The sequence below is a fragment of the Amphiura filiformis genome, chromosome 16, assembly GCF_039555335.1.
Source record: "Amphiura filiformis chromosome 16, Afil_fr2py, whole genome shotgun sequence".
Lineage (NCBI taxonomy): Eukaryota > Metazoa > Echinodermata > Ophiuroidea > Amphilepidida > Amphiuridae > Amphiura > Amphiura filiformis.
Genome location: NC_092643.1, coordinates 39785194 through 39812019, shown reverse-complemented (window position 1 = coordinate 39812019; position 26826 = coordinate 39785194). Strand labels below are relative to the sequence as shown.

General features: G+C 37.6%; 1 protein-coding gene across 1 annotated transcript in view; it reads left to right on the top strand.

Annotated features, from left to right (window-relative positions):
• The window catches only part of LOC140135975 (alanine--tRNA ligase, cytoplasmic-like), a 54406-nt gene extending 30340 nt beyond the window's left edge, over nt 1-24066 (top strand). The window contains exons 7-21 of the mRNA XM_072157676.1: nt 196-341; nt 3211-3319; nt 4180-4333; nt 4810-4934; nt 6077-6224; nt 6994-7163; nt 9909-10037; nt 10922-11059; nt 13156-13296; nt 14211-14323; nt 15606-15714; nt 16471-16596; nt 17580-17699; nt 20449-20649; nt 21153-24066. Coding sequence (XP_072013777.1) covers nt 196-341; nt 3211-3319; nt 4180-4333; nt 4810-4934; nt 6077-6224; nt 6994-7163; nt 9909-10037; nt 10922-11059; nt 13156-13296; nt 14211-14323; nt 15606-15714; nt 16471-16596; nt 17580-17699; nt 20449-20649; nt 21153-21329 — 2106 coding nt within the window. The 3' untranslated portion in view covers nt 21330-24066. The remainder of the gene's footprint in view (nt 1-195; nt 342-3210; nt 3320-4179; nt 4334-4809; nt 4935-6076; nt 6225-6993; nt 7164-9908; nt 10038-10921; nt 11060-13155; nt 13297-14210; nt 14324-15605; nt 15715-16470; nt 16597-17579; nt 17700-20448; nt 20650-21152) is intronic.
• Nucleotides 24067-26826: the final 2760 nt, after the last annotated feature.

Genomic DNA, 26826 nt, shown 5'->3' with positions numbered 1-26826 from the left:
ATGGGTGGTGGGGTGGAAGCTGACCCCCTTTCCCTCTTGGATATGCCATCTTTGGTAGAGATATTAATCTGTCCGTTATATAGTGGCAAATAGATTGTGTAAAATCAGTAATATTTTGTGACTGATATATGAAAACAAAAGTTTGTTACTTGGTACAAATTCTGAATGAAACGCTTATTTCTTTTTTTTTAACAGACCACAGGGATTAGGGAATACACAGGCAAAGTTGGCAAGGATGATACCGATGGAATTGATATGGCTTACCGTGTTGTCGCTGATCATATACGCACGCTGACGGTGGCGCTGTCTGACGGAGGTACTCCTGATAATGTAGGAAGAGGGTGAGTTGATGTATGTCTTAACCCACTGGACATTACTGGTCATCTAACAGCATTTCTGATTGGTTGATAACTTGAAATGCTCATTTCTATTGCCAATTATGACTAGGCTTTAAACTAATTTGGGTCAAACTTGCATTTGCAGATGATCTTATTAATACCCTCCTTGATTGGTTCAAAATTGGACACAATATTCATTTTGGCCAATTGGCTGGTAGTTCTCATAGGGTTAAAATCAGTTTACAACAAGTATTATTGGTATTTGCCATAAGATGCCAACATACATCATGTAAACATAAAACAAGAAGTTACGTAGTGATTAAAGACGTTCCTCATGACTTGATATATATCTTCATCTTTTTTCTTCTTTTACGCCGTGAAAAGCAAGTTCTGTTTTCTGTTGTGGAGTTCTTGTCTCACAAATTCGAGATGAACATTAACCTCCATGTTGTCTATTTTCTTAATCACCTCCTCGATTTGAGCTTTACATTGGTTATCAGTTAGTTCTACCGACTCAATAAGGTCGGCTATTTTGCTCTCATTCTTTACGACTCTGGCTGTGGTGTCTCTTAACTTTGTCTCTTTGGATTCCATACGTGCATTTAATCGTTTGTCCATGTCCAGTAGTAGGCCCTTCAAATCTACATTTGTTACTGTTTCGGGTTCACTGACCACGTTAACCAGTGGAGTGTTCATACTGTCCGCCATTTTCTCTCGATCTTTCCGCTGTGTATTAGTATTACTACCAACGAACATATTTTCTAGTGTCATCTGGTCTTTAGATCAGTTTTTACCTCTTTTTCCGGACATATTACTTCTCAAGTTGTACATACTCCACTATAAATGTTGTACATAAGGCCTCGGAACTGTATAAAACAGGCTCGAAACTTACGCCACAATTAGCTGACACGTCCTTCCATGGTGGTGTCTGAGTTGCCAGACTCACTTTTATTTGAGAGGCTACGGTATCGCACCTTATCCTAGGTGCATCTTCAGGCCGTCTGATGATCTGGACGCAAAAGGTCATTGACCTGTGACAAGGTGGTGTTGCCGGAGGTCGTTGAACTTGAGTCGAACTTCTTAGGAATGTTCTTGATGACAGAATTGTAGGCCCCCGCCAAGTGCTGGTGCAGACCACCTCCTCTGTTAAGTGAAGGTTGTTCTTTCTTTACGTGGATCGCTTCTTTGACACCTATTTCGAACCACCTGCGTTCTCTGTCCAAAATCACCACGTCTTTGTTGTCGAAGGTATGATTTGTGGTATCCAAATGGGTGTAAACTGCTGATTCCCCGCAACTAGTACTAGCACGTCTGTGTTGGTACATGCGTTTTACGTTTACAACTTGGCGGGGGCCTACAATTATGTCATCAAGAACATTCCTAAGAAGTTTGACTCGAGTTCAACGGCCTCTGGCAACACCACCTTGTCACAGGTCAATGACCTTTTGCCGCCAGATCATCAGACGGCCTGAAGATGCACCATAGCCTCTCAAATAAAAGTGAGTCCAGTTGATTAGATTATATTCCAATTTAATATTTATTATACCTGGATGAATGACAACCTTCACAAACGTTGGCTTTTTTACTATATTGCTCAGATGAAAGATGTTGAGTTTTCTGGGCTTGTATTTTCTTCATCAATACAACACCTTTCTTGTTTCACAACACTGATTTCTGCATCTAGGAATCCCAAGCTCAGCATCAGGTCTGTGACTTCCATTCTCAAATAGGATAGATTTTTGGTCTCACTTTGCAAGGAAATGGCAGCAACATTTTTCTTATTTTACTCCCTCATGACATTGAGAAGTTGATTCAATTTTCCCATGACAAATTACAAATTGCTTTGCGGGACAAGTTCATAAACTGCCGAAGAGCGGTAAAATGTAAAAGGCTTAAATGATGCGTAATGCAAGATAAAATAATAATGTCACAAAGGAACATAGTCCTAAATCCACCGAAAGGCTTCGGGAGAGTACATTACATTACGGTACACACACATACATGTACAAATAACAATAGGGAGTGTGGAGACACAGAGAAGACCATACCTTTGAGTGAAACGGGTGAATATAATCACAGTGAAAAAAGAGATAGCACGTGTAAGGAGCAATGAAATGAGGAACAAATCAGTATATTATGGTCAATATATGATACCTGTTGACATACAGTGAATATACACATGTACATGTATGTACAAGTGTTCAGAGAGTCATAACACAGTCAGAGGTGTTGTCGACACATAAAGATGTAAACACAGATGGACCTGCATGACAATTTGTTTTGTTTTGTTTAATTTCTTCTTTTGCCTGGGTATTTTAAGACATTTTAAGATATTTTAAGGTATCCTCTGTTCTTTCATGAGTCCCAGGGGTCACATTAAAATATACATCAAAATAATTTAACAAGATATTTAAATATACATAAATGTATGCATTATACACAATTATGAACTTAAAATAGGCAAATTAACATATCCATACATACAATTTCAAAATAAATAACCAACACAATGAAGCAAAGTTTTTTTTTATCATGGCTCACTGTCCACCATCTTTCAGTTAAAGTTCAGAGTTGGCAAATATCCTTACCTGTGCCTTTTTCTCTTCTTCTTCATAGTCTTGTTCATCAACAGTTTCTCTTCTGTCATGAGGAATGTGTTCAGTAACATGATCAACATAGATTTGAAAAGTATCCACTTTGAAACCACTCTACATTATTATAAACCAAAATCATTCAAATATTGGTTTGCACAAAACATTAAAATATTGGTTTCCCAAAATATCTTGTATTGTGCAACTGCAATGTAAGTATTGTAATGTAAGACTGATTTATCTAAAGTTATCTTTGCAATGGCTTGCTTTTCTTACGCTAGGTACGTGCTTCGGAGAGTTTTACGTCGGGGTATTCGATACGCAACTGAGAAGCTCGACGCTCCAAAAGGATTCTTTGCATCACTTGTAGACATAGTTATTGCCTTACTGGTAAGCACTCTGTATTAGTATGAAGGGTCATTAGTATGAAAAGGGTTAAGTTAAGAGTAACCAAGTTATTGGGTTTTCAACCTATAACCAGCACTCGGGCCCCGTAACCAGGGGGGCTAGAAGGCGGATATCCCCAAATGCCCAAAAAGTTTTCTTTTTTGACCCAAAAAGTCCAATTAGCGAGTGTAACGAGAAAAAAATAGGGGTTTTTATGCCTTTTTGGTCAAAAAAAGTCTTCTTTTTTTTTTTTTTTTTTTTTTTTTTTCAAAATCCGCCCCAGTCCAAAAAGGTCAAAATTTTGAAAAAAGTTCCACTTTTCAAGTCAAATTTTAATATTTTGGCAATTTGAGGGCAATTTGCATGATTTCTTACCAATTCATTCAGTCGTAAAATTCAAAGACATGGCACAGGTCTAACCATTCAAGTATTGAGTATAGGCTATGAGTTTGCTCATAAATTTAACATTTTATATTAATTTTGATAATTGGTTATAAAAGAGTAGAAAATGTGTTTTCCAAAATTAGAATGCATAACATGACATCTTTGCACAAGTTTTTGGGCTTGATTGTTGCAGCAAACACCCTAAACAAATGTTTTTGGCCTGTAATTCCACAAATTAAAAATTTGACTTTAATTGCAGTTAGAACTAACTAAAGCTTTAGGATTTAGCTAAGTTTCATTTGGCAAAACAAGATAATATAAAATTTAATCACGAACATTTAGTGCTGTATTTGTCTGGAATCGGAGCAGTGTAGACTACTGTAGAGAAAGAGGTGGACATAAAACAGACAAAATGGAGTAGTGTCCATGTCCATACTCCCTATCCCAGAGTGTTATTAATTTTGGTTTTCGTATTCCAGGGTGATGCCTTCCCAGGTATTAAGAAAGATCCAGACCATGTGAAAGACATCATCAATGAAGAGGAAGCGCAGTTCCTTAAAACACTTAATAGAGGGCGCCGTGTCCTGGAGCGAACTATCAACAAATTGGAAGCGGGAACAACAAAAGTACCAGGTATTTATATTATAGATGCTTTAGCTTTACAGTTCCTGGTAGTATATAAGTAATGACTTTGGCTGTTATGGCACCGAGCAAACTCACAATTATAGCATAACAAAATTATGTCTTGACACTGCAGCAAAATTTTTGTGATCTTGGGATAGACTGTCAATGTCAATGCTGCATCAGTAGTATACTAATATTAACTGTCTATGAGTATGATGGTCAAAATATAAGGTGAAAGATGGATAGATGTTTCCGGTTAGGCACAGAAAATAAAGTCTGTTTAGATAGTTAAGTACAGGGTCCCCCATTTGTCGACAAATACCTGTAGGTGTGTGTATGTGTGTTTGTTTGTCAGCATGTAGTGATACCTTGTCTCCACATTAATTGAATGGAGGAATGAGTTTAATAACCAAAATAGTTTCCTTTGAGGTAAGTAAGCCAAGGAACTCACATTGACTTTCACATACTTTGTCTCCTATTTTCAGGCAAGGCTGCATGGCTGCTGTATGATACCTATGGTTTCCCAGTAGATCTCACATTCCTCATGGCAGAAGAGAAAGGGTTGACTGTGGATGAACAAGAATATGAAGAGGAAAAGAAGAAGGCACAGGTAGATACTTTCGTCATGCAGCTCACTTTAAAAAAATAATCATTTTGGATGATTGTTCATGAAACGCTTAGGTAACAAAAGCAGTTTAAAGGTATTTTTTGGCTTTCAGAGATTTTTTCTGACCTGTTTCGCTTGTTTGTTTGTGTTGTAGTCAAGATTCAGATGTGTTATTTTTTTCTTACCCTTGATTAGAATGTTGGTGTGAATCCGCAAAATGATTCTCCCAAAGATTCTTGAAAAAACATGTGAATTAAGTTGATTCTTGTTTATTTTTAGAGTCTACACAATAAAAACTTTGCCAGAATCAAATAATTCCTGAAAACTTCCTTTCCAATTGCAAGAATTATTATTGTGTAACTGCACTGCTGCCCTCCCTCTAAGTTGTCTACAGGGAAATAATAAAATGGGAAATGTTAGTGGCTTTTTCAGTAGGTACAGCTATGCAAGCCGCCATTACCCTGCCAACGCATATCCTGCGTGGGGATGCGTACTATTAGTGCTGCTAATCACATAGTATGCTATGTTTCTTTGGTACCTCGAACGCTTCTTTACCACCCAATGTCAGCCCCCATACCTGTTTTAAGACACATGAGGGTGCAAACTTGTCTGGTTGAATTTTCGTAGTCAAGAGTCCTTCTGTCTGTTCCACCTCCTCTCATTAGGGAGAGCAAGTTGGTGCAGTGGTTGTTCCCTTGCCTTTGCACCACTGGAGTACCAGGTATAACCCTAGCCATGCCCAAGGATTGTGTATGTGTACTTGGTTTATCCCGATCCATGCTCACTCTTGCAGGTTTTCTCTGAGATCTCTGGTTTCATCCTGCTTTTTAAAATTGGTGATTAGTTGTTTCGTTATCAAAAACTTCCTTCACCTATTGGAATTTAGGAAGCTGCACAGATAATTGATGGATGTTACAGAGTGTGGTTAGGTTTGCACCGGCATTAGCTGCAACCAGTGTAGTGGATGCGATCTGATTCTGGTGATTCCCTCAGTGGCAACAAAATTATAGCACTTTGAAACCTCTTGCAAAATGCGCTATATAAATCCAAGATTTATTATCGTTAATTAAATTTATTATTGGTGTATTCGTTGAATAAGTTGCAACATTCTGCCTAAATTTGTTAAATTTTCTTTCTCATTACAGTTGAAATCTCAAGGCAAAGGCTCTGGTGTTGATGATACTATAGGACTTGATGTACATGCCATCAATGAGTTACAGGAGAAGAGAAATGTGCCACCAACGGATGATAAGATTAAGTACAAATATACTAGCACAGAGGACGGCAAATATAGTAAGTACTCATGATGCAGAGTTTGTAGCGCCCATAGAGCATGAAGATGTTTGGAGCTGATACTTTCTTATTAAATTCTTGGAAAGTAAGGTGTCATATAGCTTGGTTAAGTTGTGTATGATTTTTGTCTATGGCTCCTATGGCATCAATCTTGTTAACTCAACTTTATTTCCAAGTCAAAACATACTTTAATAACAATGTGAATAAGCTATTCCATTTAAAATCCAGACTACCCTAATGGAAGATATTTAAATATCTTCCACAGGGGGAGTATGAATCTCAAATGAAATGAACACTTTTTCAATTCTGTCTTTAGTCCTGGTGAAGTCAGAGCCACATCTGATGAAAGCTTGACCAATTTCACACAGTGACTGGTTGCACCAGTACTGTAGTTTTCACACATTGACCGGCTGCACCGGTAATGTGATATCCGACGGCGCACCCGAATAATAAAAATCAATTGTCACAATAGGCAACTCCATTTGAATTTCATACAACCTCTGAGAAAGATTCAACCGAAATCTCCTACAGAGGGAGGGTAAGGTTCAAATAGAATTGCTTACTCTGCTAATTTTATTTGAAATTCATACTCCCCCTGCGGAAAATACATCCAACATCTTTCACAGGGGGATTGTGGAATTTAAATGGATCAGCCCAATTGGAGGGGGTGAGATGAAGGCCAAGGAGGCCAGTAGAACCAAACCGCTGTATGTTCTCTTCGTAAATATTTGTTACTTTTAATTTCTTCATGGTCGTTGTCGTCTTGCAGGTTTTGAGGGGGCTGTCGGCACTGTTATTGCCCTGAGAAAAGACAAGCAATTTCTTGAAGAGGTAGAACATGGAGATGAATGCGGCGTCTTACTAGACCAAACTTGCTTCTATGCAGAATCTGGTGGACAGATTTGGGATGAGGGTTTTATGGAGAAAGTTGACAGCTCAGTAAGTCACACACCCACTGGAAAGAGTTAGGAATTAATCAAATGTCTGGGGTATGTCTTGTATTAAGGACCAGAATTTAAGCAAAATGACATGCCTTTATGAGAAGGGGGTGCTTTGTCACCAAGGTATTAGTGTGTTAGTGTTATAGACCAGATGGGGAAGTCCTCTTTTGCTCTATGCACTAGCATGCTCGCCTTTTCCCACATGATCATCAATGATCTTTGGTTCGAATCTCAGCAGGACCAAGTGACTGGAAATAATAGCACAGTAAACTGCTGCAAATTTACAGATGATGGCTGGGCAGTCTGCAGACCTGCCAACTGTCCCGCATTTTGCGGGACAGTCCCGCATTCCGAAGTTTAAAACCCCGAAATGCGGGGCGTCCCGCATTTCCGTCCATTGAAAAACAATCATAAAAAAACCCAACAAATTGTCCGATATCGTCTGGCACGAAAGAATTGCGGCGGCGCTATACCTATTTAAATTTAACTAGTAACAAACGCAGGGCGCATGCGCGAGCTGGGAAGTTCAAGCTTGCTGTAGAATCGGTCCCTACACATATGCGACACGTTTGCAACGCCCGACTCAGGTGTCAATTTGTGGATTAAATTAAATAAAATTAAATATCTTTTTTTTTTTTTTTTTTTTTATCCGTCTCCCGGGGAATTGACTTGAAAACACTATGAGGATTACTCAGTTAATTTTGAGGACAAAAATCATGAAATTGGTGGTGTACGGGAATTTTTTATGGCCAAGTTTTAAGGCCAAAAAAATATGATTTTTTTCGAAATTTTTTTTGACCGAAAATTCGACCCTTTCTCGCTTATCTGATGAATTTTCAACTTCTTTTTGACATATGTGCTAGATATGACTTTGGTGTTTATATTTCCTAAAGTAATTGTTGTAATTTTGCTTAGTTTTATAAAAAGAAGTGATTTTCTGCATGGAGTCGTCCCGGGAGTCGTTTTGATATTCAGCTTTGTTTACGTTTCAAAACCAAAACTGAATTTCCCGGCTCGCGCATGCGCCGTGCGTTTGTTACTAGTTAAATTTAAATGCATTGAAAATGTGGTGGCGCTATTAAAAGCCTGATTAGCACGTGCTTGCGTGTTAAATTCACGTTGCCCATTGTAAATACATTGGATATGTATGAACGTTGCCATTAAAAGGAGGCTATTATTTTCGCCTCATCGCTTGGTGCATGGTTCATTGATGCAACATTGTATAACCGATGAATTGCGTATCTTTTTCGGATTGGTGAAGAGGTTATTTTCAGCTTTTCACTGTGTCAATGTTTCCGAATTCGGGAGGTTCGTCGTAATTTCGTTGGAATTTTGGAAGAATTTCGTTGGAATTTTGGAAGAATTTCGTTGGAATTTAATTCAGAATGGCTACCAAAGCAAGCAATAAGAGAGGTTGCAGTTATACCAAAGACTATGCTGTGCAATTTGCGTTCATGAATACCATTTCGTAACACGTTTACAAGTGCCAAAACCCATCAGCTTCCCCTGGACCCCCACCAGGGGCCCTAAGGCGGGCCCCTGGACCCCAACCGTTCGCCGTACGTGCTTCGCACGCACATTGTCACTAAATTTTAGTGTCCCGCATTTGGACTTTCAGGGGTTGGCAGGTCTGAGTCTGTGACAATACTTAACTGGATGTTTCACTTGGGCAAAGGTAGTGTTGAACTACCAAGAAACTTGTTCCATATCTTACACATGTATTATATTGGCTCATTGTGGCATTTTTATTTGAACATCAAAGACAATGTTATCTGCGATCATCAAATAAATACCTTTTTGTTCCCAAGGAAACACCGCTGGAACTGCCATTAGACATTAGAAACTCTCAAAATGTATATGTATTTAAGAACAAAGTAAGAACTCATTGCATATTCTGGGCAGCATTGAGCATAAATCTTGTTATGGATACTGGTGCTACAAATTTTATGATTATACTGTATATCCCTTTTCCTTGATACTTATTGTAGCCATACCTTTTCTATACCATTTTTCACACTGATGTGGCAGTGACATCAGTATGCATTTCATTGGACGCAGCTTCAAAAGATCAGCGTTCGCTCAAAGTGCTGGCGTTTACATTCACACGCGTAAAGACGCTAACGCACAAGCAAACTTCTGTACAAATTCAACTTATGCAAATGAATCAGCCACAGCTCATTATAACCCAATGACATCACCAGCTCAAATTACATCCCATTGAAATACATGTAACTGATGTAAGTGGAACCAACATTACTCAAATTTCAAGGCCTTTTTGTAAAAAATTACAAGTTTTTCAGAGATTTTCAAAGTTTTTCTACGGAAGTTTAGGTTTATTCAAGCTACTTGTGTAGAAAGTACAAGTGGAGACAGTCAAATGTTGATGGACAAACATAATATGCATGAGCATTTTTCATAGTCCAGAACAAATTTTCTTGAAAATCCACGCACCTGATTGGTCAGTTCAGTGCATGGGGTTGTAATGTGAGCAGCTCTGTGTGTACTGTTGGTTGGTGGTTTCCCAACTGTGCAATTGAACATCATGGTGGTGGTACCTGGTGTGTTCTCTTAATTATTTGTACAGTACCAATGGTGCAAGTTTGATTGTGTAACGCTTATAGATGCAAGCACCAAACAGCTGCCTCAATGTGTTGGCATCACTGCCACACCAGGATGAAAAATGTTATAGTTTACTTACAATTTCTCACTGTCAATCATATATATTTTGTGTCTATTATTTTAGGATGTTGAATTCAGAGTGACCAATGTACAAGTTAAAGGAGGATACGTTCTACATATCGGCAAAGTGTCTGCACTGGATGCCGAAGGCAAGATTAAAGTAGGGGATAAATTCAACTTGTCTATCGATGAGGTTAGTAATGATATTTATATCAATTAATTTCAACCACCTGAGGACTAGAGTGGCCTTGCCTTCTGATCAGGGTAAGGCCTGGCTGTCTGTAAACCTTACCCTGGGTATCATCCAGGTTTAATAAAAAGTCAGAAAGCAGGTGTATATATAGTCATGGTTGGACTTGGAAAATAACCCACAATAATATACATAAAACACTCAATATTGTATTAAAAAGTTACATGTACAAAACAATTATTACAGTTGAGTTTATGATTGCATGTTAACCACCAGTTGATGCTTGTGTCCATTCTTGAAAATTCACTGAAAAATGTTTGTATTAGTCAAGTTCGCTCATTCCAAAGGGCGCTTGATTATGGTTTTGAGAGGTTACAGGTTTGAACCCTGGCGGTGGTTAGTACGCTCTCATTTAAAAATCGAGTTAGCTTGAAATTTCCCTGGACAAGAACCTTACTGCTAATTGTCTTGTTGTAACCTGTATGAAACTTGGGGAGCTGATCCTGGTTGCGAAGGTTATTTGTGGAATGTCTAGGGTGTGTGCTTCTTAGCTGCAAGTCTGTATGTCGTTATTTAATGGTTTATGGAATGATAAAGTGCTGTAGTGTTCAGCGACAACCTGTAAAGTGTGCTGAAGCTTGTGGATCAACATCTAGACCTTGTGCCAGTGCATAGCATACTATAAATCACTGCGGTTGTTGTTGTTTTGTTGTCATTGTTTTTTTTTGTTGTTGCATATTACAAAGTGACAAATACTGGTACTGCCAGGGAGGTGAGCATATGGGAGGATTACAATCATGTACGAGATGTCTGAATGCAAGAAAAAAATACCCCCCCAACTATTGTGATAGCATTTACATTTTACTTGACTTAATCTTTGTGACCAGGTACGTAGAAGACCAGTAATGAACAACCACACAGGCACACATATCCTTAACTTTGCGCTGAGACGTGTACTTACCGAAGCTGACCAGAGAGGCTCATTGGTGGCGCCAGATAGGCTACGATTTGATTTCTCTGCTAAGGTAAGCGTACAAAATATCACCAACTGAATTTTGCAGTCAGTTTTGTTTACCTATTATTTTATTTCAACGACTTTTTTTGTTTTTTTTGGTTTGCAAACAGTATGCATTTAAGGGGGTACTACACCCCTGGCCAATTTTGTGCCTATTTTTGCATTTTTCTCTAAAATTATAGCGTATTGGTGACAGGTAAGATATGTATATTACAGGGGCAAAGACTACAACTACTGCACTGAAAATTCAGCAACTCAAGGCAAGTAGTTATTGATTTATTGATCAAATATTGGTTTTCCCTCATTTTTGACTGTAACTCCACAACTGTTGTCTGTGCTGAAATAAAATTTCCAGTCCAGTAGTTTTAGTCCTTGCCCCTATAATATACATATCTTATTTGTCACCAATGCGCTATAATTGTTGAGAAAAATGCGAAAATAGGCACAAAATTGGGCAGGGGTGTAGTACCCTTAAATATTGTGTACAATTGTTGTATAAATAAATGAATATCAACAATATTTATACTAGAAATGTTTCTATGTTTTATTACTACCATAGTTGTAGGCATTGGGCTATTCCATTCAAAATCCACACTACCCCTGTGGAAGATTTAGCTAATGTCTTCCACACAGGGAGTATAAGTTTCGAATAGAATAGACAATTTGGTAGCTTCCATTTGAAATACTCACTCCAGTTGTGGAAGATATAGGTAAAGCCATAATACAGGGGAGTATGTGTTTCAAAATGAATAACTCTGACAAGTACATTTGAAAAACATACTCCCCCTGTGGAAGGTATTTCCAAAATCTTCCACAGGGGTAGTGTGGATTTCAACTGTAATAGCCCATTGTTTCATTAATTGCATATGCACGGGTACTTTGTTTGAAGATGCTACCCAGTTGATTAGGTTTGGATAGCTGGTAAGGCTAGGATTTTCAGGTAATAATGTGCCGAGTACCCTATAGATGTAATTTACGGGCGGGTACCTGGGGTATAAGTATCACCAGGGATCAAGTCAAAGTGAAATGTGAGACTGAAGAAAATGTACTTTTGTACTTAAAAATGTTGTAAATCGTCTCGGGGTGGTTGTGTGTGTGTGTGTAGCATTAGCAATGATATTTATTGAAAATACATACCTGCAGCATATTTTATGGAAACAAGTTAAACAACAGCTTTGTTTTACAGGCCTGTGAAATCTCCGCTACAGAGCAGAAATCCGCTTTTTTCATTTTTCTGACCGATTTCAATTTTCAAAAATCAAAAGTGTGTCTGTGTACTTCTGATAGCATTACATGTGTGTCGCAATAAAAACGACTGGGAAATGAGATTAACGATGCTTGAAAGGTCACAAACCCGGCCCATACCCGGGTCATGAAACGCAGGTCATATATAACATCATCGCGATATTCTTTGATTCCTCGTTCTTACTCATTGTGTAATATGTTTGTTTGGGAACTGCGCCCATCGGAATGAGTTAAAAATGTTGTCGTGGTACCTGTGGGAAAATACGAAATATGTGATTGTTCGTAAGCGATTTTCAATCCGAACCATCCATCGGAAGTTTCACATTTGATTTCATAAAAATCATATGGAATTAAGAGAAGATACATCATGGCTACCATAAAATGTAATTTTGTCGAGCAACACTCACATTTAGGCCATGAAATGGAAGCTTATAATCTTCAATTTATTGCTGGTGGAATATGCGCGGAATAGCATTGAATTTGTACTGTAGTTCGGTAGGTTAATTTTTTAATTTTTTTCGAAACCCACTGGTTGGTAAATTTTCCGCTTTTTTTAAAAGCCATTTCACACTCACAGGCCTGGTTTTAATAACATTGAACTCTGACCTCTTGTAATTGGACTTTGTGACTAGCGAGTAGGGACTATCAACTCATTGGTGCCATTTCACACAAACTAGGCCAGGGTAAGGCTTGTAAATCTATTAAGTAACAACCTTGATAACCCACATCAGAAAATACAACAGGGTACCTTAGTGAGAGTCTGCCCAAATATCCCAGCCTGGATATCCAGTGAGCACAGTTGTTCATCAGCTCTTATCCACTGAGAAAAAAATCTTCAATGAGAATATATTTATTTTGCAGGGTGCAATGACAACAGCACAAGTGAAAGAAGCCGAGCGTATTGCTAATGAGGTTGTGCACAAGAATTCCAAGGTGTATGCTAGGGAAACACCACTTGCTCAGGCTAAATCTATTCAGGGTCTACGTGCTATATTTGATGAGGTAAGTGCACTTTTGGTTAGAAATATCAAGACGTCTTTGATCTGACCCAGATTTTCTCTTTTGAAGATATTTTCTCTGTTTTATTTTTCGCAATATGCAAGTAAAAACACAGCCTTTTTTTTACCAAAGTGATTTGTTTTTGAATAAACTTTTTCGAAGAAAAAAATCTTTATGATTATTTAGGGTCGTTTAGGCTCATCCAGAAAAAGCACAAATCCTGACCGACTGATCCTACTTAAAAAGTGCGTCTGTACAACAAGACTTCTTTTCTTTTGGTTGCCTTCGCTATAGAGAGAGTGGAGCATGGTTATTGCACAAATGCAACCTGGAAAGTCTAATTGCTCATTCACAACATGTTCTGCTATTTCCTTTTTTTGACCGAGATGTGTTACCTCCATGAAATGCTTTGTAAACATACAGGCTATATCAAAATGATTGGTACCCATCAATTTTGGTGATTATTGAAAGGCCATCCTCTTCCAATTTCAACAGTGCATACTCTTGAAATATCCAGGATGTATAGTTTATGACTTGTTTTACAATAAATCTACAAATTATTTTGATCTTAGGCTGAATTTTGATGTGTCAGATTAATCCATTATCAACAAAAACTGATGGGTACCAAACATTTTGATAGAGCTTGTATGCATGTGACCTTACAAAGAAATATTTTATGATTCATTGAATTCAAACATAAATTATATTAAAGCATTTTCCACCCTGATGTGGCAGTGACGTCAGTGCGCATTTCAATGGGCGCAGCTACAAATCGCTAGTGTTCGCTCAAAGTGCTGGCGTATACACGCACACGCTTAAAGATGTACGCACGAAACAGCTGCCTCAATGCTTTGACGTCACTGCCACAAAAGGGTGAAAAATGCCTTGGCTCTAAATTGTGTTGCTTGTGTTTTTAGGTGTATCCTGATCCAGTTAGAGTATTATCGATAGGTCTATCTATAGATGATATGATTGCTGACCCTACAGGACCTGGTGGCAATGTCGCATCTGTGGAATTTTGTGGTGGAACGTAAGTAATCATTCTCCCCCCCATCAGTAGCTACAGGTCTTAAAAAAAACCCCAATTTATAGTTGGTCAGCTCGTAATTGGTGCACCTTATAACGCAAATTAATATCGATATATTTTATTTTGAGAATTGTCTTGTGACATCTCACCAGAAACATCACAAATTATTAATTCAAGTTTTCTACTTTCTTTAACACACACGTTATAGACAAGACAGATCAACTATCTCCCTCTTAACGTGGGTCTACTTTTCGGCATAATGGTTAAAGCCTAACAGCTCCCGCCAATTACGAGCTGATCAAAGTACAGGGTGTATCAAAATGATTGGTACCCATCAATATCCAGCTAGCATTGCCAAGACGCCTACATTAAAATGCAGCGTAACATCCATTCAATTTGTAGATTTGTGTAATAAAAGGTCATAAATCTATCCATTGTAGTCATTTCAAGAGGATCTAATGTTTAATTTGGAAGAAGCAGGCTGTTCATTAGATGACAAAGCTGAAGGGTACCAATCATTTTGATACACCCTGTATTGTGTATAATTGAAGACCGAATTAAAAAGACTAGTTTTGCTGACCTGTGCAGTACAGCATTTTTGGTCTGGTTGACAGGACTTCATACGCAAACTAGTCTTTTATAGTATTCCAGTAATCCACCCTTTTTGCTGAATTTTCCCCTTCTTTCTGTCAGTCTATTCTCAGTGGGCTATTCCAGTTGAAATCCATACCCCCTATGGAACACATGACATAACAGCTGCATGATGACCCGCAATATTATAAACTGGGTCAACATAAACAAACCGCAGTTGTCTTTGGGAAAACTGATTTGAAAAGGTCTTTTTTTTTTCATCTCCCCCTTCTCTTGTAGCAAGGGTAATAAATATGCCAACTTTCACTTCAGATGAAGACTTTATAGTGCACATGTGTTACCTTGTTTCAAAAATCATCAAAAAAATCACTGATAGGGGGCCTATATGGGGGTTTGCAACAAAAGTAGTTTTTGGCGGGATGCTTGGGTAGGATGAGCATCCTGCCAAAAACTGCTTTTGTTGAAAAACACCTTATATCACATGATTATTTTGATGATTTTTTGATGTGTTCTCAAAATTGGGCAAGTGGATGTAAGGGGTTTTGAAACAAAGCTCTTCATATATATAAAAAAAAACCCACCTTGATATGTGTGGTACAAATCAAATTTGGTAGTACTATTTTACAATATTAGTGGCAACTTAAATTGGTATTAATTTTATACTTGAATTTGCATTTATTTTTTTATCTTTTAGGCATATACAAAACAGTGGTCACATTGGCAATTTTGTGATTGCGTCTGAAGAGGCTATAGCCAAGGGTATCCGACGTATAGTTGCTGTGACGGGAGAAGAGGCAGAAAAGGTACGCAGACTATATGTTTGGGTGAAAAAATAATCAAATTTCTTGTATGATGTTAAATTTGGATTAGCACCCACATTTGCATTTAATGAAAATTAAAACAATGCATAAACACACACATACAAACATGCACACCCTTGTGTCACAATTTGTTCACAAAGGTGATGCGTTATCAACAGCGTTCGAAATTTTGGTTGTCCGGTTTCCCGGGACAACTAAAAAAGTCGCCGGACAACCAAAAATACTGATTCTGTTGTCCCCCGGACAACCATAAATCTAGCCAAAAGTCACATTTGTAGGCTTACGGACAACCAAAAACTTAGACGGACAACCAGAAATTGTAATCTGGTTGTCCGTGGGACAACCATTTATTTTTCCTAAATTCGAACACTGGTTATCAATAATGACCCAGGAATGATAGAACAACTCCATGGAAAAATATAACGAATCTTGTGTGTGGAGGTGTGTTACTTGAAGCCCACCATGCATCATGGCCACCCCGACACTAGAGCAGTGGTTCTCAATGATACTTGCTCACAAGGCATATAGAGGGCCAAACACATGCTATGTTTAATGTACGTTTCTGAGCTCCTCAAGGATCAACCACCATTTTTTCTGACATCTCCAAATTTATGTTGACATGTCGGGATATTCGTTATGTTGACAATGTCGACAAATTATTGTCTTGCTGTTGCTGATGTGAAGATAAAGTGGTATTAAAATCACATAACATGTTCCTCCTCTTTCTATTACCTGCAGGCAATCAATCGTGGCAATGCTTTGTCGGAGCAGGTAGAACAACTTGCCAAGGACATTGATGAGTACACAAAGACAAAGGATGCATCGCCCAAACAGTTGACAAAACGAATCACAGAATTAGGAGATGTAAGTCATGTGATGGAATGCTTAGCTGTAATAAATAGCAGTCAAGTTAGCTCAATCGATAAGGCGTTCGACTATGGTGCGAGATGTTGCGGGTTCGAATCCTGGCGGTGCTCTCGTGGAAAAATTGAGTTAGCTTGAAATTCCCCTGGACAAGGAACTTACTGCCAATTGTCTCATTGTAACCCGTACGAAACTCGGGGAGCTGATCCTGGTTGATAAGGTTATTTGTCGAATGTCTAGGGTGTGCGCTCTTGAAGCAGCAAAGTCCCTGAATTGTTTTTAAATGGTTTATGGAACACTGTGGGGCTGTAGTGGTCAGCGACACACCTATAAAGTGTGCTGAGGCTTGTTTTTTTTATTATTACAAACTACTGCGTATCAGAGAGTAGTTTTAACAAATCCAAGGACAACGGACCAGTAATTCTCACTACTTTCCCTCAAAACATTTTGTTTCATATGTGCATTGGGATTTAAATCTACAGAAAATGAGACTGGTATATAGGGATGATAGATATGAGATATAGGGTGTATCAAAGTGACCCAGCACATCAAAATACAATGTATAAGATCCCCTTAATTTGTGTATTTATCGTATAAAAGGCAATAAAATGACATATTCTGGCCATTTCAAGAGGATCCAATGTTACGTATGAAAAAAAAAGCAGGTTGCTTCAATAAGCATTTTGAAAGAACATGTATGACTTTTCAAAACCAGCAAATGGCTAAGTGCCAATATTCTATGACCTTAACATGCTTTTTTTCACTCGAAAGTACAAAAGCAGTTCACGCCATCAAGGTGTTCATACTATCACAGTGTTCATACCATCAACAAGATGTTTATACTATATACAGATTCAACTTGTCTCAAATACACAAAGTATTACTGAGCAGTGGATTTCTGATTACGCATAAATACCAACATTTTCAACCATTACTGAAATATGGGAATAAACTCTAATCCTGATCTTTGGTTTTATTTGCAGGATTTGAATGTGGCGTTGATGCAACAATGGAAGAAAGATGAGCTGAGAAAACGTCTGAAGGAGCTCAAGAAGATTATGGATGATTTGGATAAAGCACGCAAAGCAGCCATTGTGCAGAATGTAAGTATTGTTCATATTGGGCTATTCCATTTAAAATCCACACTACCCCTGTGGTAGATTTTGGAGATATCTTCCACAGGGGGAGTATGAAATTCACATGGAATGAACACATTAAGAGCTCAATTTGAAACTCACCCTCCCTCTGTGGAAGATTCATGTAGAATCTTTTTCAGAGGGTGTATGGAATTTAAGTGTGTCAATTCCATGTGAAATTCTTACTCCCCCTGTGGAAGATATTTCCAAAATCTTCCACAGGGGTAGTGTGGATTTTAAATGGAATTGCCCATTTAAAGGCAGACTGTAATTAGTTAATATTTGATTATAACTGATTTATGACAAAACTATATAATATAATAGCATTTCAGTAGTATAATGTATGCTCATACCACACTCAAATCTACTTTCAATTTTCGGAACTTTTAAACTACTCCCACCCCTCGTTCTTGGAACTCGGGGTACTCATGTCTTAAAATTCCTCATTTCCGAAAGTTGAAAATAGATTTGAGGCGTGATACGAGCATACACTATACTTCTGCAACACTTAAAATAATGTTAAAAATAGAGGCAACTATGATCCATTTGAAGTTTCTTAAATTTTACCTTAGAGCTATGAAGGGGAGAGGGTTGCACCAACTCCCCCAAGATTCTATATCTGTCATAAAAAATGTGTGTTTTTACACCCTAACGACCTAAGCTAATCATAGATCCATCCTTTGCGCTTATTTTAGTGATAGAATTTTTACCCCAGCACCTTACCCCATGATGTGGGCCGTGAGTGGTTAACGACAACCTGTAAAGTGTGCTGAGGCTTGTGGATCAACGTCTGGGCATTGTGCCTGTGTGTAGCGCACTATAAATCACTGCGCTTTTTCTTCTTTTTTTTTACCCGGGGGTAGGACCGACCATCAAAGATGGCCGGAGCGGAGTTGGCGAGGCCCATCATTGATTTCTACAGTAAAATCAATGATTTTCATTTCTCTCTTGTAAAATTATTCAAAGAGCAACTAAATTTTTTCTTGTTTTTTTCTTGGGGGGTTATTAGAGGTCATTTTTAGAAGGATAATTCCTGTTAAAATCATTAGGTAAGCTTAAAACTCACGCTGAAATGACGAACTAGAAATACTGACTTCTGGTTCACTTCCCGGTTTCCGACCACATTTTTGCCGATTATCGACCATGTGTGCAATTTCGTAAGCTTACTACACAAGATAGTATGGAAATATTGGCATTTTTGAAACATCTTGAAAAGTGGTGAGGTGTTTATTTGAGGGGGGCGACTATTCGAGGAAATATGGTACTTAATACTCGGACAGTGAGCAATGCAAATATGCATGCCTCATGTAGTTGTGAGTTTCCTCAGTGAAGCTTTTATCAGTGTTTTGTGTTGGTCCTTCAATCTTTGTTGTAGTTTCTAGGCCTGCTCAGGGTTGGTTAAAAAAATTAAGTTTGATGAATCCATGCCAAAGCACCTTGTTTCGCTAAGTAAGTCTGCTAATAAATTCCTCCCTTTTTCTCAATACACACTCCACACATTTGTATTGTCTCTAAGGATATCTCCTTATCAGTATTGACGAATCCAACGAGCCAAGTCATGGTCAGGATTTGGTCGGCCATTATTGGGTGCCCGCATGCACCAAACAGGTGTTGTGAGTGCCCAATTGGGTGGATTAAACCCGGTTAAAATGCGATGTTAGATTCTTTTGTGTTGTAAACTGTCATCATTCTTTTGTCTCACGTGTAACACGGGTGATAGAATGCAGTTTAAAATACCATTCAAGGCCGCATCATTTCACATTTTAGGTGAGATAGCGGGGTCCCCGTCGCGGCTATGACTGCCATTGAGGTGTAGGAATGTGTGAAATTTGATTCGTCTGTAAAGGACAATGGTATTGGCCCTAAGGATATCAGCATACCATATTTTTTCGAACAGTCGCCCTTCAATCTTGTGTAGTAGGCTTACCAAGGTGCACACATGGTCGTTAATTGCGTCGGTAATTGGCGAAAATCTGGTCGTAAACCCGGAAGTTCTTTTCATTATTTCAGTATTAAGCTTACCAGAAATTTAACAGGAATTATCATTCTAAATATGACCTCTAATAAACGCCCCTTTTGGGGGAAACTATTCAAGGAAATACGGTATCTCCTTATCAGTATAAAGAACAATGGTATTGTCCCTAAGGATATTAGCGGTATAAATGGAACATGGTTGCCTCTATTTTTATGTTATTTTGAGTGTGGTAGCAATTATTGTTGCAGTATAGTAAGGTGTACCAACACCTCAAATCTATTTTCAACTTTTGGAAATGAGGAATTGGGTGGTCTTAACCTGGAATTATGGAAACCTTTGGGCCTCATAACTATTCATTTATTTTTAAAAACTACATAAAAATATCTAGGAACCTTTTTTTATTTTTTTGCATTTTGATCAACTTTGAGAAATTTGCACCAAAAATGGTCAAAAAAATTAAAAAGCCTGATTTTCGCACAATTTTCAAATATTTTTGGTGAAGTTGGGAATCTAAATATGTTTACTGTTATATACTTTAGACCAACAATTTAGCAGTTATGAGGCCCGAAATTTTCCATCATTCCAGGGTTAAGACCACCCTTAAGACATGAGTACCTCTAGTTCCAAGAACAAGGGGATGCACATGGCTTAAAATTTTGAGTTCCGAAAGTTGAAAGTAGATTTGGTGTTTGTATAAATAGACACCTTAATACTATAAAAGCCCAATGTGATTATTTCCAGGCCAAGGAGACTGCCAAGAAGATGATTGCAGAGAACCCTGATGTGCCATATGTCGTTGCTAGGCTGGAAGCTGGCGCCAACTCCAAGGCCCTAGATGCCGCCCTCAAGGAATACAAGAGCGGCTCAAAGAAGACTGCTGCCATCTTGTTTAGTGTTGATGATGATTTGGGCAAAATTTTATGCTTGGCTCAGGTTCCAAAGGTAAGGGGAAAAATGTAAAATGGATTATAGTGATTTTAATATGGTAATATTTTTGGTCAACCAGGAGCACTTTTGCTGACCTTCCACATCCTCGGCCAGATTTGATCCAAGCCTATGGTCTTGCTGGGCTTTGCAAGAAGATATCAGAGCCACCAACATCTGGTTTGGTAAACAAAGGTCCACAAAAACAAGAAAGATTCACTTAGTGCAGTGAGATGTTTCCTTTGAAAATGTATATTGTGCCCATCCACCACAAACTGGTCGTAAAGTCGGCATTTACCATTTTGAGATACAATCAAAAACAATATATAGATTTCTATGTAAAATATATAAGAAATTTGACCTTTGATGAACCATAACTTCACTTTCAGATGTCAGATGAAGCTGGTTGAGGTGTCATTCTAAAGCTGAAAGTACATTGTTACAAATTCTGCAATAAACAGAAAATGGTCTAGAGCCGACTTTACTACCACTAAAGCCTTTTTTATTATTTTTTTATCCAGGAATCAATCGGCAAAGGTCTGAAGGCCAATGAGTGGGTGAAGCATGTGTCAGACGTGATGGGAGGTAGAGGAGGGGGCAAGGACGCCTCTGCACAGGCAACAGGAGACCAGGTACACGCTATCGATGAAGCCATCAAACTGGCCACGGAGTTTGTTAAGCTGAAGCTGGGGAGTTGAAAGCAAGATGAATGACTGTAGAATTATATAGATAGGGATACAATTGTGTTAGTGCAATGTATTTGCACAGAGGTGATTGTAGCTGCCACCTGTTTTTTTTCAAAAAATCTACTCTCTGAATATTGACAATTTACATAAATTCAGTTAACTGTAACAGAATTAATATCAGTTTCTACATGTGGCAGCTATCAGCAGTTTTCATATGCTCATACAATCATTGCATTAATATGACAAAAAAGTATAATACTTATTTCATGTGATAAAGACAAAAATCTGGTATGCAAAGTATGCATAAATAAAATATGAATGTTGTCCTTTTTATTTGTGCACCACGTTTTAGTCTCTTGATAAAGATCCGGTTATTTCAGATAAATAAATCTCCATATATTGCTTAAAGGAGGATTTACGTGATCCTAGCATCCTCTTTTTATGACATTTTCAGTAGATATCCACGAAAAAAGCTTATTTCCAAAATTTCAGTTGATTCCGATTTTGCGTTTGCGAGTTATGCATGATTATGTGTATTACACTGCTCCATAGACAATGTGTTGTAATTTCGTTCTGGTGCACCAGACCGAAATTCAAATTTGGCGATATTTTTGCTCACCGACTTAATCTGCACGAAATATTTGGTACATAAACATTATGTAGCCAGAGGTATCCAGTGGTGTAAAAATCTCAACTTTTTTGGGAAAAGTGGGGGGATGAGGCTGTGGATCACGAAATGCCCCTTTAATACTAATGATTTTATGGTTATTATTTAGGCTCTTCATTGTAATAAAGAATTCACAATGTGTATGCATGAGTGGCAATTTCATTAAAACAATATGGAGATCCCAGAAATCTTTAAAAATATTAGGCTTATTTGTATTCTTATGTTCTTTCTTTTATTAACTTCATTGTTATGAATTGGGTGCATGTGGTTTTAGAAAGTCAAACTTCAGTATAAATAAGCTTATAAATTAGAGTAAACTTTGAATGCACAGTAAAAACTCTCATAGAGAGTAACTAACTCTTTAAGAGTTAACTTTATGTAAAAACAATTCATCTCAGATTCATCTCATATTTCTTGCCTTTTTGTTGTATAAAAACATGTTTCAAAATGAACAGGGCAGATATTGTATATATTTATCTTTTATTTTCCTATTATTGTATTCAATTTCGGAAATTTTATGTAGTCTGCTTTTAATTTTTTGAGTAAATTGAAGTTGTTTTCTTCATTGTTATTTGTGATCTGATTTATGGAGGCCATTGGACTATTCCAGTTGAAATCCACACACCCCTGTGGAAAACATGACCTTAATCTTCCACACAGGGAGTGTAGATCTTAAATGGAATTACTCATTTAGGTAAGCCCATTTGAAATTCATACTTCCTGTGTATAAGATTAGAATTGAAGACCGAATTAAAGACTATAGTAGGAATTCCAATTGAATGAATGCAGCTTTCAAAAGCAGTACTCGATCCAACCGCGATCATATATCGCGTACTGTAAAAGTCAATATTTTCGCGAGAAGATATTTTCGTGATTTTGAAGATTTTGTCAATTTTGTCAATTGCACGAGAATTAAATTTCGCGGTTTTGATATTGATACAATAGAAACCTAATGCAAAAGTTTATTTTCGCGAGTTTTTATTTTCGCGATTTTATGTCCACTCGCGAAATTCGCGAAAATAAAAACCTCGTGAAAATTTCTACTTTTACAGTATTTCAAACTACAACGCGAACGTACGATCTTGGATACAATGCTAACCAATCACGAGTGTGTTGGCATTGCTGGAATCACTTTCACGTTACTCATGCACAATCGCACGTGCTGGCGTACATAGCGCAGTACACACAAAAAATCGCCACAGTATTGAAAGCTGCGTTCATTCAATTGGAATTCCCACTATAGTTTGCATATGACGTCCTGTCAACGAGACCATAAATGCAGTACTGCACAGGTCAGCAAGCAATCACGTTGTGCTTTTGCCCTGACGTCAGATGCAAACTAGTCTTTTTAATTTGGTCTTCAATTATAAGGTCATGTCTTCTGTAGGGGGTGTATGCTAACAGATTTGGTGATAGTGCTATTCCAGTTGAAATACATACACCCCCTATGGAAGACATCTAAATAAAGCTTGTCTTGAAGAAAAAAAAGTTAATTATGTGATTCCATGCAATTCGGACATTTCCCTTCTTCAATATTATATTTCATTTTTTATGACTACACAAGTTACTATTGATTTGTTTATTTCTGTTGTAAGTTTTTCCGCATTTTATTATGCATGAATGTCGGTCACTTATATATCTATAACCCTATTTTGACATTCGTTTTCGGCTGGGCTTATTTATGATAAAATACATGGAATTGTGAAATAAGACGTATTGTAAGTGTTAAGACATATTGTGTCAAGTATACAGCCATTTTGCTATTGTAACCTACATCAAGCTGCTGCATAGCTACTGTACAGGTACTCGTAACAGTATCACTAAAGTTACCATACATACAGTACCATTTTGATGGTAATGTACAACTACTTTGATGGTACTACACAGGTACTGAAAGAGTACCAGTACAGTATTTGGGTGGCAGTAACCACAATGCCAGTAACAATAGGAAAATGTCTGGGATATGTTAAATCATTCTATGGAAATAATCAGAAGCATCTCTGTATTAAACAAAAGGTTCACAAACAATGTGAAGAATTATGTACAATGAAATTATGCAATAAAATTATCTATGAGAAAGAAGTGGTTGTTTTTGTGTTAGTCTCTATGCGGGTCGGAGGGGGAGTATGACTTAGCACTTATATTGCAGCAAGACCTATATAAATATAAATATGATTATTAACTTCCTTGACTCATTTCCTACAAGAGGGCGAGATGGCCGAGTGGTTAAGGCGTTGCGCTGCCGGTCGGGAGATACGATCGACGAGGGTTCGAGCCTTGGGCTTGCCTTTTAAGGTGAAAATTCTCTTCCCTCCCAAAAAGTTCCTATATGGTCGGGAATCCTTCAATTAAGTTCAGTTAATTAATTTCAGAATTTAATTGAAGAATTTCTTCTCGCTCCCATACACTGCTTAGCATGTGCAGATATAGGTAGTGTTTGTGCTTCGTCCGTGATTCGGAAGTCACATAAAGCTGTTGGTCCCGTGTACAGGAAGAGTCAAACCCTGTGCACGTTAAGTGTAGGAGCTATTCGAAAAGAGAAGGGGGACCATACCCGGTTCTGATATCTGCAATCAATCCTAGGTTCCAGGACCGTGCATAGGTAAAAAAAAACAAAAACAAAACTGCACGTTAAGCCCGTGCGACAATACTCAATTAGAGGTATGCACGTATATAGGAAGAAGATCAATGTATTAGTAGTAAGACGTACACTGCAGTTGTGTACACATGTATGTGGCCCAAACTGGAAAAATATGTGATGCAATCAAGCAAAATCAGTCGGAACTCATAAATATTAAATTTTCAGTTTCTTATAGGATCGTAAAAAGCATTTACAAAGCTGCTTTTTGCAGAAAACCCCATTGATATTGAACAACCAGTTCCAAAGATATGAGCAATTATGAGCGGCAAGCAAGCACGAGCGGTTATGAATGAGATGAATGACATTACATCAGTTATTTTTTGGGTATTGTGAAATATCTTAACGTTGTGCCTTGGACCTCACCTCGTAATATCCCGAGGCGAGCACAATGTTTAGATATTTCACAATACCTTCAAAACAACTGATGCGCAGTTATTAACCTCTAAACAAAACTTCTTAAACCTGGAAGGAATATGAGCAGGGGCGTACCGGGACCACCAAGCCAGAGGGGGTATAATTTCCAAATGGTTGTTGACTAATTTTTTCGCCATGCTTGAGAATCTTAAACATTGGCGGGTGGGGGGACTTGGACCTCCTTTCGCTTGTAACTTGTAACCATATTGATATTACAATGTAAAATATAACATCCAATAACGATAATTGCACTTTTAGTGCTATAATGGGGAACAATTAAACAATTGTGTTAATACGTTTTGGCAAGTTTGTAAATCTTTGCCCATTGGCTAAGTGGTCCCAGTATGCACATGACTACTGGTAGCCAAAATTGGACTAGTTAAGGGGTACTACACCCCTCGATAAATTTAATGTCTATTTTGCATTTTCTCAAAAACTAATAACACAGTGGTAACAAAAGTTATGTATATTATAGGGGCTAGGAATCCAATTACTACACTGGAATTTCAGTGACCCAAGACAAGCGGTTTGTTATTTATGATCAGAAATAAGGTACCGCTAGGATGTACCTCGTTTCCTATCATATATACTGAACCGCTTTTCTTGTGTCACTGAAATTTCAGTGTAGTAATTGGATTCCTTGCCCCAATAACATACATAACTTTTGTTATCAGTGTGTAATTATTTTTTGAGAAAAATGCAAAAATAGTCACAAATTTACCACATGGGTGTAGTACCCCCTTAAAACATTCCGAATTTCTCACTTCTACAGTTTCCTACTACAAATAAATCTCAATTATGAGCTAAAATGCTGGGATGTGTTGCCATGAAAAAAAGAAACTCCCTACACAACAAAATGATCAAAGCAAATACAAAGTTGAGTATATAATTTTCTGTTTAATCACTCAATATCATAATTGATTATATTATATAAAAATATAAAGTTATGCACCTTTGTATACAGTTCAGTCACAGTCCCACGATTATTAGTTCATGTTTTATGTGTAATACACCAAAATTCATGGTTTACTGGGAATACAGGTTGTAACAAAAAACTTTATACAATTAAAAAATAGTATTAAGGTTGGTCTGAACCCTGGAATTATGGAAACTTTCGGGCCTCATAACTTCTAAATTGTTGGTCTAAAGTATATAAAAGTATACATCTTTAGAATGGCAAAGACTTGATAAGTTCATCTGTGAGGTCAAATTTGGGCCAAAATGGCACTTTTATTTAAAATCCCCAAAATAACGGTTTTTGGCCCACTTCTTTTTTGTGCACCGTAACAAAAAAATTCTTGGGCCAAAATTTTTTTGAAACTAATTTTTAAAAACTAGATCAAAATATCTAGGACCCGTTTTTTCATTTTTTTGAATTTTGACCAATTTCACCAAAATATTTGAAATTTGTGCCAAAATCGGGCTTTTTAATGATTTTTTTGAAAAATCAGCATTTTTTGACCATTTTTGGCGAATTTTTTTGTTAAGGTGCACAAAAAAGAAGTGGGCCAAAAACCATTATTTTGGGGATTTTGGGCCAAAAGTGCCATTTTGGCCCAAATTTGACCTCTCAGATGAACTTATCAAGTCTTTGCCATTCTAAATATGTATACTTTTATATACTTTACACCAACAATTTAGAAGTTGAGGCCCGAAAGTTTCCATAATTCCAGGGTTCAGACCAACCTTAAGGCAAACATATCACTTACTGATTGTATTGAGTTTTACTTGGTTGTCTAGGTAATTTCATAAGCTGCTACATAAGCTTTGTTTCAATAAAATCGGTG